At 41.9% G+C, this 16,873-nt stretch overlaps 1 protein-coding gene and 1 long non-coding RNA gene across 3 annotated transcripts in view; one reads left to right on the top strand and one right to left on the bottom strand.

Annotated features, from left to right (window-relative positions):
• Positions 1 to 16,873, bottom strand: part of LOC310766617 — a 246,290-nt gene that overhangs the window by 116,345 nt on the left and 113,072 nt on the right. The window lies entirely within an intron of this gene.
• DISP2 (dispatched RND transporter family member 2) overlaps positions 1 to 16,873 on the top strand; it is a 34,278-nt gene that overhangs the window by 1,912 nt on the left and 15,493 nt on the right. For both annotated transcript variants that reach the window (XM_083610220.1, XM_083610219.1), the window contains exon 2: positions 14,200 to 14,652. In XM_083610220.1, the coding sequence (XP_083466346.1) occupies positions 14,200 to 14,652 (453 nt within the window). The remainder of the gene's footprint in view (positions 1 to 14,199; positions 14,653 to 16,873) is intronic.

The following is a 16,873-nucleotide window of genomic DNA, read 5'->3' as shown; positions in this document are numbered from 1 at the left end:
AGCTGATGCCACCCATGCCCATTAGAGTGTTTGAGCTGAGCTCAGTGTGATCTCAGAATTCAGGAAGGATGGATCAAGTGATGACTCTTAGTCATTAAAATTCTATTTGTCCAACTGAAAATTCCCTAATGGGGAAGAGTCACAGCTCAGTGGTTGAGCATCTGCTTTGCTTGCAGAAGGCCCCAGGTTAAATTCTTGACATTGCTAGGCTGGGCTGGGGGGGGGGACTCCTACCCAGACTCCTGGATTATTTCCTGCCAGTCATATTGAGCTAGATGGTCTGGCGCATTACAAGGCAGCTGCCTGTGCCCCTGTGTTGTAAACCAGATACGGAAACGGCATGTTGGATGGACCAGATGACTTTTGGTTTGGCCCAGCAGGGCCCTTCTTGTGTTCAGTAGCCATATATGTGAATCTTCTGCAACAATAATAGCCCTTGAACTTTGTTGTTTTTCAAGGCATTCCCACATTGGTTGAAAAAGACACACCGTACTTTTCTGTGTATCAGACTAGGTTTTTTTTTACTAAGAAATAATGTAAAAGGGGGTGTAGTCTTATACACAGGGGCAATCTCCCCCATTTTCTTAATTTTGAGTCCCCCAAAATAGGGGGCATCTTATGCATGGGAAAATATGGTAATTAAAGGTGGCTTTTGCTTTAACAAAGCCTAGCCGCTCTTCTTGGTCAAACCACAGTGAAGAGAAACACCTGTTCTTTCAGGATGCCCATGAAAGCACCTGCGTTGTGGTTTTGCAACACACAAGTGCATTTAAAGTTAATGGATGGATGGCTTGTTTGAAAAGCAGTGCAATTAGTTGGACCTCTAGTGAGAGAACGTTATAGCCTAATGGAATTTGCATATACACAGTGTTGTCAGCAAAACATGCTAAAGGCGTTTTACGTTTTTAGACTGGTACTTCAACTGTAGCTGGCAGGGAACAGGAAGGATTCCCAAACTATGTTCCATAACATCTCAAAAACTATTTTCCTCTCTCTGGAGCTTTAGAGAGCATACACCTAGTTGAGTAGATAGGCTTAAGCTGTTGGCAGGTGGGCAGAAGATGGATCAGGCTCCACTGTTAAGATCCCTTGGTGATTTGCATCAGGTCAGCAGTGATTTCTAACTCCCAATTGCAATAACAAAGTGGTTTTTAAGTGGTTTACAAGGAAGGTTTGAACACCAATTGATTCAAAGCAACAAACCTACAATAATTGAAGAAGGATAAACGATAAACGTAAGAGACAACAAAACAAAAGTAAAAGTGCAATAGCACATTACATCAAAGCAATACAACCATTCAATAAGAAGGTTTGGAGAATAGGACAGTTGTTGTTTTTCACCTGGTGCCTAAGGTTATGAGAATAGGTGTCAGTCAAATACCACAACTTGAGCACCACCACTGAGAAGGCTCTATCCATGGTTGTCTCCCACTTTAACTGAGACAGCAGGGACAGTCATATGGGAGCAGGCAATCCTGACCCCAAGCTGTATAGGGATTTATGGGTCAAAATCAACACAATAGGCCTGGAAAGAAATGGGAAGCCAGTGATTTTCTAATATTGGGGAATATGTCCTCGTTGGCATGTTCTAGTTGCTCATGGACCACTTCATTCTGAACCAACTGCTGTTGCACTTTAACCATAGGCTCTAGAATTTTGCTTTCCTCATATCTCATTGACTGTTTAAGTAATTTTCTAGTAAAATAAGATTGTGCCCATGGCCTTTTTTCTAGCCACTTCCCTCAAACTGGGTTCTATATTCTATTGCTGTCTTCATATAGAACTTTGTAGCCTAGTAAAGAGTTCTGTGGAACACAAACACTTGCTTCATTCTCACTCTATACAAATAGGTTCAATAAAACGCATTGCCTCTGGACTACGCATTTATGGCTGGCAAGTATAGAACCCTAAATCTCGACATGTCCAAAGCTATGTCATTGTGAACTCATTCCAAAATGATGTCATTGCTGGCTCAGCCTCCAGCACACTCCTCAAATTTTCTGCTTGCTGATTTACAGCTACAGACTTGTTTGTGGAATGCTCAGCAAAAAAAATATTCAGAGGTTTTCTGACACTCACCTTTCCTCAGTGACTTAACTGGGTTCTGCCTGATCTCACCATTATTTGCATACTGACAGGTCTCTGTGTGAGATGAAAAGGTCCCACACAAAGAGGCTTATTGACAAGAGATGTGGGAGGATAAAAATGCATGTGCCATAGTTTAGCATTGTACCATAACTATCTTATACTATGTCTTTAGCTGCTTTACTATTTTGTACATTGGAAGCATCTGTTTATATAGAAAATGAGAATGATCAGCTTTATTGTGGGTGGCAGATGCGTTTTAAAGATGCAGTGACTTCCTTCTTATGTCTCTTCCAGAACAGATGCAGCCTTGATTTCTTTATCAAAACTATAGCCACCGTATCTTTAGTGTCTGAATGGGAAGAAATCACATTTTCTCAATCCATGTCCTACCCTTCCTGTTTTAGGCATTGTACTCTCTTGACTCCAGAAGTCTATTGCTCTGTTCTAACCCTTTATTAAAATCCCATTACAAGATTCCATTAAGTAAGCTTTTACTGTGAATCCCAGGTTTTTTAAAAATAAAATAAAATAAAATATATAGAGCCTATTTAGAAACTTTGCAAACAATGCAAAATCATCAATCAGCAGAGATGGTGTTTGTTTGTTTGTTTGTTTAGAGGAAATAATTGCTAACCTTAATATTTGATTTAGAGTCTCACTGCAGAGGGAAGCCAGTTTGGAAGGAAAAGGAAAAACTAGACAGAAAAGTTTGCCAGCTTTTAGTGTTGTCTTACAATATAGCCACAGGATCCCTTTGTATTACTGGCTGGTGTGATTCTAGCCCCACCCCCTTGCCCTTTCTGGTTATAATAGCAGCTTTGTGGGCTGCAAGCAAATGCTAACAGGGTTCAGGAATGAGCCAGAGGTTTCACCTTTTTGAGCTCCTACAATCAAAAATGCTGAAGATGCACCTCTTTACCATGGCCTGGGATATATACATTTAGGACACACCCTATTATTGTGGCTGTAATTTAAAATGCTGTGAACTGCCTTGAGATTTTATGACGAAGGGCGGTATATAAATCTAATAAAGAAAGCAAACTGTGTGATATTGTATGGGGCCTTGTGGTGAAGGCTGGGTAAAAAATTGAAATTAATCATGAGTGTAATTGAAATCATAATACCTGGGTGAGATAGGCAGATACCAGATGAGGAACGGTGGGGTGTTTTGTCAGACTTTTGATTTTAAACTGCTTTCAAGAGTTTTTTCAACAGTCCAGTGGTGCATACATTTAATGAAACAAACAAATATTCATGTGAAACAAACAAACAAATGTAATCACTGGAACCCCTAAAACTGAACAATTTACTATTGCGGTGCCAGACTCTAGTTTACCATTTCTTGGTCATGTGACTGAGCAGCCCATGGTGGTACAGATCTAGAAACCTCTGGATGACAGCTAACTTGGTTCTTATTAGGCCACCTTTAAACTTAGTTTGGGTGGATGACCTGGACTGGTTGATTGGCAGGAGGAGTGAGAACCTGTTCATTCTCCTGAACCTTTCTGATGTTTTTGCTATCTTTAGTTATTGAGGCCTCCTGGGCCACCTGGCAAGGGTGAGGACACTTTCTTCTTCTTCTTCTTCTCCTCCTCCTCCTCCTCCTCCTTCTTCTTCTTCTTCTTCTTCTCCTTCTTCGGTGGTCACTCGTAGCTGAGTAAGATTGTCTTCCATGAACACAGTCTTAACAGTGAGTCCGTAAGTGACTGTGGAGGCCAATTCTAGAACCACACATCCTTCCACAGTGGGAACATAGGTTTCTGGATGGGAGTTGATCACGGTGTGGATTTGCCAAGCGTGCCTTCCTCTTAGCACATTTCTCCCTTTTGTCCTGAGTTCGTGTGTCTTCAAAACCCATGACACCTTTGGTAAAGGCTGTTCTCCAATTGGAGTGCTCACAGTTGTCAGTGTTTATACTGTGTTTATATATCCACACAACATGACCAGTTCAACAAAGATGATGTTGAAGAATCATTGCTTCAACACTGGTGATCTTTGCTTCTTCCAGTACACTGGCATTAGTTCGCCTGCCTTCCCACGTGATATGTAATTTTTTTTTTTTTTGAGACACCATTGAGAGAATATTTCGAGGAGTTGGGGTTGCAGGAGAGGTTGTGTGGCACACACTTTGTCCCCCAGCCTTGCTGCTGCCCCCCCCCACAAGCACCGGAGGCTGCCATCTCACTCTGCCTAATGTTTGGTATTAACCAATGTGGTTCTGCTCCATATTAATGGTGAGAAATCCAACTTGTCTGGAAATGAGTGATTTTCCATTGGTGGACAGTTGTAACCCCCAAGTCCAAGAACCCCCTAGCCACCATGATATATGCATATGCCACCATGATATATGCCATCCTACTTACCTTTGAAGAGTGTTTAACAACTTCACTTAATTCAAAAGTGGCAGTCTGTGGGAATGAGATGAGAAGAGTGTGCAAGGTTGGTTACTGGGGGGAAATGCATTCTTTTCCAGTTTGTTTAGGGCACTGTTTAAGTGTTGGCCCTAACCTATAAAAACAAAAAAGTCTCAACAGGCTGCATACCTTAGGGAGACGTTCTTCTGGGTGAGTGCCCTCCACACGCACGCACACACTGGTACACAAAGATCCTCAAAAAAACGTTTTCCTGAAGTAAGGAAGTTGATGGGGAAGGAGGACGATCTCAGCAAAGGTGCATACTTTATGGAATGTTCATCCCCGTCATGCCTAATATATTGTCATGATCAGCTGTTTTGATATTCTGTACTTTGGAAGAACGGGAGGCTCATGATGTCACAGGTGGCAGCCAATCAGTGCTTTGCACAGTCGGCCACTGGTTTGCCTTGAGCTCGATCCTGGGGAGAAGAACAAACAACAAGCAAATGCTTCCACATCAGCCCCACTACTCCGATTATTATATGTTTGATTGCATCCCTTTTCTTCTCCTCTTTCCAATTATCACTGCTGGATTCTGGTCAAGATCAGGTATCTTCTCTACATTGGCTTATGAAAGTGATAGGAGAGACAAATAAGGGGTGGCAGTCAAGCAGCTGTGATACACAATTAGAGCTGTTGGCTCCCACCTTTGCTGTCTGCTTTGCTGAATATCTCTTTTGTTTCTTTCTTGGTTGCATCCAGCTGGTCTAGACAAAAACAGAGCTGTCAGACCATAACTTTGAAGCTGCAGGCTTTTACTGTTCCATGGATGGGAGGACATTTCTGCTCCCACTGTAGCCTCAACAGTTCTGAATATACATTCGTGCTATGACTAGGAATCTCACTGCCCATCCAGATCTCTCCTTCTGTTACTTTGTCCTTGGATCACCATCAGTGAATTGATAGATGACCATAAATTTGACAGTATCACAGTGCATTGAAGATACCAATTTCTCTTGATTAAATATGTCTGGCATCTAATATTTTCCTTAGAAAATCATCTTGATGTGCCGCCCAAATGAAGTGATAACTTGGATCACTGTTAACAAATAGTGCTGGTCTTCCTGTTCATCACTGAAGGTCATAGCAAAAAATGTTTATGAGTCTACAAATTTCCTTAGCACACAGTTAAGAAAATTGGCTTGTCATTTTCAATCAGGCAGGTGTGGGAGTACTGTAAGTAAATGTGGACTTTTCACTTACTCTATAATGTTCTTATTCTTAAATGTTTACACTCACATGTGGACTCTTAAAAGAATGGATACCCATTTGAAAGCATTCAGGCTGAAAGTCTATGGGTTTGGGCTACTTTTTACATGCCACAATAACTTAGCATCGTTGTGCCACCGTGAGAACTAGAAACTTGCATTAAGGAAACAAAAATAGGTCCTGAAAATCACTAAAAACGCTTCAAGGCTTATATGCAGATTTCCAGACAAAAAGCTCACATTTTCTCAAAATGTGATCTGAAAGTGGGGCAACCTTGCCCCAATGCTGAATGCCCCAATGCCCCACTCCTGATTTTCAGATGCTGAGTACAGACATCAGCAAAGGGGGGGGGGAGCTGCACCCAACCCAAGCAGCTGCAGGTGTATAGGTGACCCATGCAAGCAGGACTCCTGAATGATCAGGAGGGGTTGTGGTCCCTCTCCTGCCTTGCACACGGAATGAAATGCTTAAATTTTTTTTGTCTGAAAATAACTAGCAGGTATTGTTGGTTTAAGGGGATGCGGGTGGTGCTGTGGTCTAAACCACAGAGCCTAGGGCTTGCCGATCAGAAGGTTGGCAGTTTGAATCCCCGCAATGGGCTGAGCTCCCATTGCCCGGTCCCAGCTCCTGCCAACCTAGCAGTTCGAAAACACGTCAAAGTGCAAGTAGATAAATAGGTACCGCTCTGGCGGGAAGGTAAACGGCATTTCTGTGTGTTGTTCTGGTTTGCAAGAAGTGGCTTAGTCATGCTGGCCACAAGACCTGGAAGCTGTACGCCGGCTCCCTCGGCCAATAAAGCGAGATGAGCGCCGCAACGTCAGAGTCGGCCACGACTGGACCTCATGGTCAGGGGTTCCTTTACCTTTTATTGTTGGTTTATTTTTTTTTTTTTTTTTTTTTTTTAATAATTTTTATTACGTTTCTTTTCATAATTTTGACAATTCAATACAATACAGAAAGACCCAAATACAAGAAACAATTTTTGATTTTTTTAACAAAAAAGAAAACCATTGGACTTCCCCACACCTTCCAGATCTGCGTTCTTTGTAGTAGCAATATCAGCAATTTGTTACCTTATTTCAAACCTTGTTGGAACTTTCCATTATTATGTACCCATATTCAGTATATTGTATCTTAACTTTGTTACCTTTTAAAATAAACATAAAATGTTTGATTCACATTGACTTCTTTTCTCATTTGTCATTAATTTTACCATTTGCTTAATCATATTTGCTAAAGCGTAACCTTTCCAAAAACATGCACTGTCTTAAAGTTCATACAGCTTATAGTATTTTTGCAAATAGTCTTTAAATTTTTTCCAATCCGCCTCGACTGATTCTTCATCCAAATCTCGGATTCTGCCGGTCATTTCAGCTAGTTCCATATAGTCCATCAACTGCGTCTGCCATTCCTCCAACGTGGGTAAATCTTGTGTCTTCCAATTCTTTGCGATGAGTATTCTTGCTGCTGTGGTAGCATACATAAACAAAGTTCTATCTTTCTTTGACACTTTCTGGTCTACCATGCCCAGCAGGAAGGCCTCTGGTTTCTTGGGAAAGGTATACTTAAATACCTTTTTCAGTTCATTGTAAATCATTTCCCAGAAGGCCTTCACTTTTGGGCAGGTCCACCAGAGATGAAAAAATGTCCCTTCTGCCTCCTTACATTTCCAACATTTGTTATCAGATAGGTGATATATCTTAGCTAGTTTGACTGGGGTCATGTACCACCGGTATAACATTTTCATAATATTTTCTTTCAGGGCACTACATGCCGTGAATTTTATCCCGTTGTTCCATAACCTTTCCCAGTCTTCAAACATAATGTTATGTCCGACATCCTGTGCCCATTTTATCATGGCAGATTTAACTGTCTCATCCTGTGTATTCCACTTAAGCAGCAAGTTATACATTCTCGATAATACCTTAGTTTTTGGTTCTAGCAATTCTGTCTCCAATTTCGATTTTTCCACTTGGAAACCAACTTTTTTATCCAATTTAAAAACCTCTTGAATTTGAGCATAGTGTAACCAATCTCGCACCTTATTTTTTAGTTTATCCTGACTCTGCAGTTTCCAGTTGTCTCCAATTTTTTCAATTATTTCCCAATATTTCGGCCAATAGGCCTCCATATTGGGTCTTTTTCGAGCCTTGGCCTCCACTGGTGATAGCCACCTCGGGGTTTTACTCTCTAATAAGTCCTTATATTTCATCCAGACTGCAAAAATTGATTTTCTGACAATATGATTTTTGAACAGTTTATGAACCTTAACCTTGTCGTACCATAGATATGCATGCCAACCAAAAGCATTATCAAACCCTTCCAGATCCAGGACATCAGTGTTTTCTAACAAAAACCAATCTTTCAACCAGCAGAAGGCTGCAGATTCATAATATAACCTCAAGTCCGGCAGGGCAAACCCTCCTCTTTCTTTCGAGTCAGTTAGTATTTTAAACTTTATTCGAGGCTTTTTGCCCTGCCAGACAAACCCAGATATATCCTTCTGCCATTTTCCAAAACATTCCACTCTGTCCACGATCTGTAGGGTCTGAAACAAAAATAACATTTTCGGCAATACATTCATTTTTATAGCTGCTATTCGACCCAACAAGGAAAGTTTTAATCTTGACCAAATTTCTAAGTCCTTCTTAATTTCCGACCAACATTTTTCATAATTGTCTTTAAATAAGTTCAAATTTTTGGAAGACAAATAAATCCCTAGGTATTTCACCTTTTTAACCACATTTAATTCTGTTTCTCTCTGAAACCCCTCTGTTTCTGTAGATGTCAAGTTTTTGGCCAAAACCTTAGTCTTTTGTTTGTTCAACTTAAATCCTGCAACCCGACCAAACTCATGAATAAGTTCTAAAACTCTTTTTGTACTGGGTTCTGGCTCCTGTAATGTCAAAACTAAGTCATCTGCAAAAGCTTTCAGTTTATATTGTTTCACTCCGACCTCTATCCCTTGTACCAACCGGTCCTCCCTAATCATGTTCAATAGCACCTCCAGGACTGAAATGAATAAAAGAGGGGATAGAGGGCACCCTTGTCGTGTCCCTTTTTCAATTTTAAATTCCTCCGTCACCACATTGTTCACTATTAATTTAGCTTTCTGTTCTGAATAGATTGCTTCTATTCCATTTTCAAACCCCCGTCCCACTCCCATCCCTTCCAAATTTTTCTTCATAAACTTCCAAGATATATTATCAAATGCTTTCTCCGCATCAATGAAGATTAAAACCGCCCTTGTGTTCCTATTGGTTTGCAATAGTTCCAAAATGTCAATGATGTTTCTGGTATTTCCATATAAATGTCTACCAGGGAGAAAGCCAGCTTGGTCCTTGTGAATTACTTCATTTAAGACCTTTTTAAGTCTACTTGCTAAAATATCTGCAAATATTTTGTAATCCACATTCAGGAGTGAGATGGGACGGTAGTTCTTAAGCTGGGTCTTTTCAGATTCTAGCTTGGGTATCAATGTGATGAATGCTTCTTTCCACGTTTCCGGTGCCCTCTTCCCCTCCATGATCTGGTTGCATACCTCCATCAAAGGCTGTGTCAAGTAGTCCTTCAAAGTCTTGTAGTATTTGGAGGTAAGCCCATCCGGGCCTGGAGATTTGCCAAGTTGCATATTCTGAATGGCACCTTCAATTTCCTGTTGAGTTATTTTACAATTCAAGATTGATCTTTTATCTTGGGTTATTTTTGGTAGTCCATTTATCCTTAAAAATTGATCTATCTCCAACTCTTTCTGAGGCCCTTGTGCATAAAGTTCTTTGAAGTATCTGTGGAAGCACTTCCTGATTTCTTCTGGTTTCTGAACCATTCTTCCTTCAATCTCTAGATTTGTCACTGTATTTAACTTTTGTCTTTTTTTCAGCTGCCAAGCTAGCAGCTTTCCACATTTGTTTGCTGATTCAAACGATCTTTGCTTCATCTGTTTGATTTTCCATTCGATCTCTTGATTTATCAGTTTAGAGTATTGTGCTTGATGGAATTTGATTTCTCTCAGCACTTCCTTTGACTTGGGATTGGTTCTCAGTTTCTTCTCACCTTGATATATTTTCTCCAATATTTTTTCCTTCTTTCCATTCCAGAGCTTTTTCTTGATTGTATTTTGTTGTATCAGAAACCCTCTCATAACGGCTTTACTTGCGTCCCAGATCATTCTTTTTTCAACTGTAGTGTTCAGGTTGATTTCAAAATAGTCCTTTAACGTTTTTTGGGCCTTTTTCACAATCTCTTGATCTCTTAATAAGGTGTCATTCATTCTCCATCTGAAGGAACCGGTTTGGGTAAGTCTAAGTTCTAGTTTCAAAGCATTGTGGTCGGAGCATGTTTTTGGGCAGATTTCCACCTTTCTAGTCTTGGGTGCCAGCCCTCTAGATGTCCAGATTTGGTCGATCCTTGTCCATGACAGGTGGGCCTCAGAGAAGAAAGTTCCTTCTTTACCTAGGGGGTTCTTTGTCCTCCATATATCAATCAGATCCAAATTGTCAATCAGTTCAAAGAAAGTTTTAGGCAGTCTGCCATCTGATGTTAAGTTTTGATTTTGAGACTTATCCATATGTGTAGATACCACTCCATTCATATCTCCCATCATTATGATGTTGTTGTAGTCCATATAGTCCAACATGGTCTCATGCAGCTTCTTAAAAAATTCTGATTTCCCGTCATTTGGCGCATATATTCCTAATATCAAAATTTTTTCTCCTTGTGTCTGGATTTCAATCGCCAAGATTCTTCCTTGCTCATCTTTAAATACAAATTTTGGTGCCAGGCTCTCCTTGGCATATATCACCACGCCTCTTTTCTTAACCTTGTCTGATGAAATAAATTCTTGGCCTAGTCTTTTGTTAACTAAAACTTTTCTATGAAGCCTGGTCACATGGGTTTCTTGTAAACAAATAATGTCCAATTGTTCTTTCTTCAATATGTGAAATATTTTCCTTCTTTTTTCCGGGGAATTTCCGCCATTTATATTCCAACTAAGTAGCTGCAGAGACATCCTGTACTGTTTTGTTACACCTAGAGTGGTGTATCTTCTGGTCCCGAGGGTGTAGGGCCTGCTCCGCCTCCAGGCGGAATCCCAGCTCGTGGTAGAGGACAAAGTACTGCTGCTTCTTTTTGGAGATCTTCACCGTGATCGTGCAGGAACTTTTGTAAATCCTCTGGTGTTTTTATCTTTACCTTCTTCTGCTTGTAAGTAAATGATAACCCTTGTGGAAACTCCCACCTATAACGAATTGTGTTGATTCTCAGCAGTCTTGCCAGTTCTGAATAAGTGGTTCTCAAGTCCAATAACTGTTTTGGGATATCTCGGTAGATTTCCACCCTTTTATCTTGTATCACCAATGTATTTGCGAAATGTAGGCCTAATATTTTGTCTCTCTCTTCCCTTGATCTCAAAATTATCAAACAATCTCTGGGTCTGTCCTTCCTTACCAATCTTCCCAGCCGAAAAGCTGACACTATTTTAAAGTCAGTTTCTTCCTTAATGCCCCAGAATTTTGAAAATTCTGTTGTCAAAAATCCAATTAAATCTTCTTGTTCAATTTCTGGGATTGCTCTTAATCTGAGGTTATTCTCACGATTTTTCAATTCCACCATCGAGAGGTAGGCTTGTTGTTCACCAATTTGTTTATGCAAAGGTTTAACTTCACCTCTAACTTCCTCGACCTCTTTTCTAGCTGCCGTTGCAATTTGAACAGCTTCCCCAGCCAAATTACGGTTTTCTTGTGTAGCTCCTTGCAATTTTTCAATTGCTTGTGTATGCTGGGAAACCTGATCTGTCAATTTCTGGATCGAAGATGTAGCTTGGTCAATTTTTGATGATTGGTTGTCAACCTTTTGATTTAAAGCTGCCAACTGCTCCAAGATTTGTTTCAGAACTCCCTCAGATGCTCCTGCTGCCATTTCTTCCTCTGCTAGAATTTTAGACTTTTCGGCTTCTGCCTTTTGTACGCCCAGGACAGCTGGAACTGATGATCTGCGTCCCTGAGTCAAAGTTGTTTGTACAAGCTGTGCCTGCTTTTTTTCCTTTTCCTTCTCCTTAGCTTCCTTGGCTTTGGCTGCTCTTGTCTTTCCTGTACCACTCATCAGTCAATGTTCAAGGTCAAATTGTTATTGTCCCATGGGAAAGACAGATCCAATTTAAAAACAATCCAGTGAGAGAGAGTAAACATAAAAAGCTGTTCCCAGGCCTTATATTCCCAAAATCCTCTAGGGGGAGTACCACCAAAGTTTCAAAAAGAAGAAGGCAACTTTTCCGCCATTAAAGTCCCCTGTATGTTAAAAAACAGAAATGCAATAGTCCCAAATGGTAATAAACAAGTCCTGCAGAGTACTTTAAACTTTTAACAAAGTTTCAAAAAGGTGCCTACAATTTGTATCCAGTCCAGCTTGTTAAAGCTCAAAAGCTCAAGGGTATCCATACGTCTGTAAAAGTTTGTAACAATTTGTAACAGTTCCGCAGTTAAACAGTTTCCCCTCCAGCAGCCCGACGATTTGGAATTTAGCTTTGAATGATCTTACTGGGGAGGATCGCTCCAATTTTCCTTTTAAAAAATTGCTCACAAATAAGTCTATCTTTTCTCGTTAACAGTCACTTCTGAAAGTGCATGAAAGTCCCTCTTTAAAACATCCCTTTTCAGCCGCTTTTCGCTTCTCTAATCCCTTGCTTTGATCTTGTAAGCAGCTCCGGGAGGCGGACTTCCTTTTTAACGTCTCCCGGTTACAGCCAAAATTTTTTTTTCAAGAATTTACTGCCGAATTTAACGTCCTTACTCACGGGTTTGTTGTTTCAGTCGGATCTTTAAAGGAAGAAAGGTCGGCGCTCATCTGCAACAGCTGCGCGGCTTCACTCCCGCAGAAAGAGCGATGAACTCACAGCACCGCTACCCCTCTTTCACTCCGGAGCCCCTTACGGGGTTCCTTTCGCGATTTCGGGGTCGCTCCAGGTGCCCGCCGAGTCCCACGGCCACGAGCTCACTCTGCTCGTGGTTTTTCTTGATGGGTCGTCGCTGTGCCGCAGCGAAACGACCCTTTCCTGCGGAGCCCCTCTTCAGACTAGAAGAGGACCGCCATTACAGTTTCGCGCCGCCTCCGGAAGTCCCTTTTATTGTTGGTTTAAACTACCAGTCAAGTTTTAAAGAGGGAAGCGTTCTGTTATACAGCATTGCTGCCCCAGCTCTCGCCAAGTTCAGAGAGAGGGGAGGCATCCCAGTGGCAGCAAAGGTGGGGGTGGCATGGAGTGGGGGCACCATTCCTCAGGTGGTAAAGCAGGACAGGCCACCCCTGACAAGCAGGCTTCCTTAAGGTTCATCCCCCCCCCTTATGAAAATGCCCAAGCTTTATAATCAGCCTGGGAAGCCCTGTTCTCTGGCCCATTGCTGTCAAAGCATCTTCAATGTATTTTATGAAAATCTAACAATAATTTAGAAAATCTAACACTAAGTACATAGTAAAAACGAACACACAGCCATGTGTACACTTCCTCTCAATTATTCTAAAGTGCAATAAAGGGCTTTAAAAAGTGTCTACAAATTCATTAATCTACAAGGTGCCTATTCCTATCAGTGTGTTATAGTTCTCTCTTTCATATTCATTGTAATGGATTGTAGTGATGAATATCCAAGCTCTATCTATTCTCCATCTCATCTGTAGGAATACTCAGTGGTCATAAAACTTCCTATTTTCTTTGTACTATCTCTTAACTATTGTTATGAGGGGTTTTTTTGGGAGGGGAGAAAGTAGGTTGTACAGTATGTGTAATCCTTCTAACTCCTGGATCCAGCAAGTGTTAACATATAAGCCAGGCTAGCTTCCTGTGTTGAGGTGATCACCTGGGTGATGGGCCATTAAGAGAAACAAAGGAAAGGGACTCTGTGTGAGATGGCAAATGGGTGGGACACCTTTATGGGTGGGGCAAATAATTAGATGGATGAAGCAGAGTTTAGAGTTGAGTTATGGTGATGTGGGCCAGAAGCGAAGCAGCAAACAGAGATGGGGGTCATGTTTGATTTCTGTTTGAATCCAAGGTTTGTGGCTATGGAAGAAACAAGGCCCTTTTGGGATGTTAATGCTCTGAACCCCTCCATAGTAGGCTCAGGTTGTGTATTATGTATAAATAATCCATATATCCTAAAGACATCACTGTCTCTACTTGCCTAATTCCAAAAGAAAACACAGACCTTGGGTAAGCGCCGGGAGCCCCCGGGATCTCGCACTGCTCAGAGATTGGGGTGGCATGCCACAATATCACCGGCGGAAAACATTCCGGTACAGGCAGTCGTTTGAGGGATAATCTTTTTGCTGTGTTAAAAAGCTTTTATGCTGCTTCTGCTCTTCTGTTGCCATTTCAGTGTTTTATTGGTTACTGTTCACGTAAGGAACTTCCTCTCTGTGACTGCCGAGACAATGAATGCCTCTTGGCATACATTTTACATGGGAAAGCAATAAAGAAAAGCAAACCCATTTCTTCTCGCAGGGAGAAAGTAAAGCCAGAGCTTTGTCAAAGTTGTCTTAATGTGCCGGAGATCAGAAAGACGGAGCCGAGCTCCAGTGGAGGCTCCTGGGAACGGAGATGCCCCGTCCATCACTGCCCAATTGATGCTTCTCCCAGCTCAGTGAGATACCACCAGGCCTCTTCCAGCCATATGCATGCCCCAATCTCCACTCGATCCAACGGGCAGGTGCCTTCTGGCTCCCAGGACTCCTTCCAGCCTCACCTGTATTACCACTGCAACCAGCAAGAAGCCAGAAGCAGCTATGCCTTGCCTCCCCTGCCAGGCCATGGGGAGAGGGCGACCTTGTGCTCCCATCACTCCAGTGGGGATTCGTCATCAACTCCCCAGCACGAGGCTGCGGACATGAGATGGAAACAGTGGCCCCACGACCAGCAGCAGTTACGGCCAGTGCAACACCATGTCGTCACGGTCAGGTGAGGACAGATGACTGTAACAGGTTACACCGCCTCCTTCATCAAGGGATAAGGAGATGGAGAGTCTTGGTTTGCTCTATGGAGCACCATGTGCCTCTGAAATCCTCTTTATGCGTTTTGTTTTTCAGTGGGCACTTTAGGCCATTGCTTAGCGGTGGGGCATGTGCATTGCATGCAACCCCCCATTTCTTCAGCTCACAAAAGGACTAGGTAGCAGGTGAAGGAAAGCCCCAGAAAGTTTCTGCCAGTCAGAACAGACAATGTGAGCCTAGATGGACAAATGCTAAGCAGTTTCCTTTATTTCTATGTGTACATAGAAAAGCGAATGCAACAAACATGCCTCAATTTTACAGGTACACTCATTAGGTAACCAGGATGGGTTACTGCTCCCTAGTTGGGTGCAGAGTCAGTGGCAAACCCGAGCATAGTTTTAGGGAGGGGGTGAAGTGGGTTTGTGAGCTTGCCTTACTCCCATGTTTTTAAAACACTTCCCCCTTTGCTCATTTATCGGAGGCACCTAGTAACATAAAAGCAATAGTCACTTAATTTTGATGCTAATACTCCTTTACAAGCTGAAACTTAACGATCCTCGTTCTGGCTCCAGGCCAGTCTAAGGGCTGTTTGCTGCCTTACTTTTAAGATCCGAATACACTCTTGGGAGTTCAACCTCCCTCTAAATCGCCATGAAGATGTCGTGCTACTATTATATGCAGCTCTCTCTCTCTCTTGTGAGCTGTTTCTGCGGCTTTGCCCTTTGTGTGTTTTTTCCTCAAGAAAACAAACAGACAAGCCATAGTGTTTTAGTTTAACAATTCGTTTTTTCATAATGTTGCAACTCCAGAAAGTTTGCCCTGGTTTTTCAGACATGGTGCGAAATGTGAGTCTTAGGGAAGGCATGTGTGCTGATGTGCACAGGGAAGCTCTCAGCTGGAAGGGCTCCTCTCTCTGAAGGGCTGCCCAGTCCTAGTCCAACTTAAAAGAAGGAAGAGCAGCAAGGATCAGCACCTGAACTGAGGACTAAGTCACCTGGCAGCAGCCTTCCTCACAATAGCGGGGTGTGTTACATTCTTATATAAATTATAGTAATTATGCCTGAATTGGAATCTCTACATATAAAGTAGCATAGGTAGATCCATACCCTCTCTTATAATTCTGTAGCGATGCATTTTGCATTTCTTCCTTTTTGGCTAATGTGCAAGTGGCCACTCTAGAGCCTAATACGCTTTCCCCCCACCCAGTCCTCAAACAGCAGGATTCTGCTTTTAAAGTTCATTGAATGGATTTTGCTAGTCCTCTGTGTGTGTGTGTGTGTGTGTGTGCATGTGCGCACGCACGTGTGTTCTTTAACAAAATTCTGAAGCAAATTCTTCTAATTCAAATTTACTTGCCCAATTTCTAATGAATGAGCCTCTCGATTTTGAATCTTGTTTTCACTATTCTCAAGTTTTGGATACTATCGGATTTGGTTTTGGTTGTTGTTCTCAATCTGTATAATATCATCTCTGGAAAAGTAATATTTGTTTGTTTGTTTGTTTGTTTGTTTGTTTGTTTGCTCCCTCCCTCCCTCCCCTTGGTGCTACCAAGAATACTTAGCATTCTCGCCTTAAAATTCATCCTCAAGGAAAGTTAGGATCTAAGATGACAACCCAGCGCCTTGCAGCTTCTTTTGCTTTTCCTCCTGCATGCTGTGTTCTGCACGTGTTCTTTGCCATTGACTTTTGCTTCCCACAGGTCCTTCTCCTACACTTAGAGCCGCATTTGTGCAAGAGCTCTGTTCCTAGTGCATTGTTCCGCAGAGGGTATGGACTGATTTGTGCTCTGCACTTTAAGATCAAAAGCAAAATTTGATCATTCAAAATTAAGTTGCATTTGAATTCTAAAGGGCTGAACAAATTCCTTTCTGCTCTAGCTTAATGGCTGTCGTCTGGCTTTGCAAATTCTTTGCCCTTCCTGATCATGCCTCTCTCTCCCACCATTATGAGAGGTCCCCTTGGCAGTACAAGCTCACTCACATGTACAGCAATCTTGTTGTACTTCACCTGATCTGTATGGGTGGGACATCACCGAGGTTGTGCCAGTGTCAGCGGAGGCATGACGCTGAACTTATAGGAGAACTTGATGGCAAATGTGTGAATGATGGGCCCTTCCCTGCATCTTTATAAGTACAGCTGGAGGGGTGTGTACAACCTCTTTGCTTATTTATTTTATTACATTTACACCC

This window comes from Podarcis filfolensis (assembly GCF_964270895.1).
Source record: "Podarcis filfolensis genome assembly, chromosome: 1".
Classification (NCBI taxonomy): domain Eukaryota; kingdom Metazoa; phylum Chordata; class Lepidosauria; order Squamata; family Lacertidae; genus Podarcis; species Podarcis filfolensis.
The sequence above is the reverse complement of the archived record's forward strand: the minus strand, read 5'-3'. Positions and strand labels throughout refer to the sequence as shown.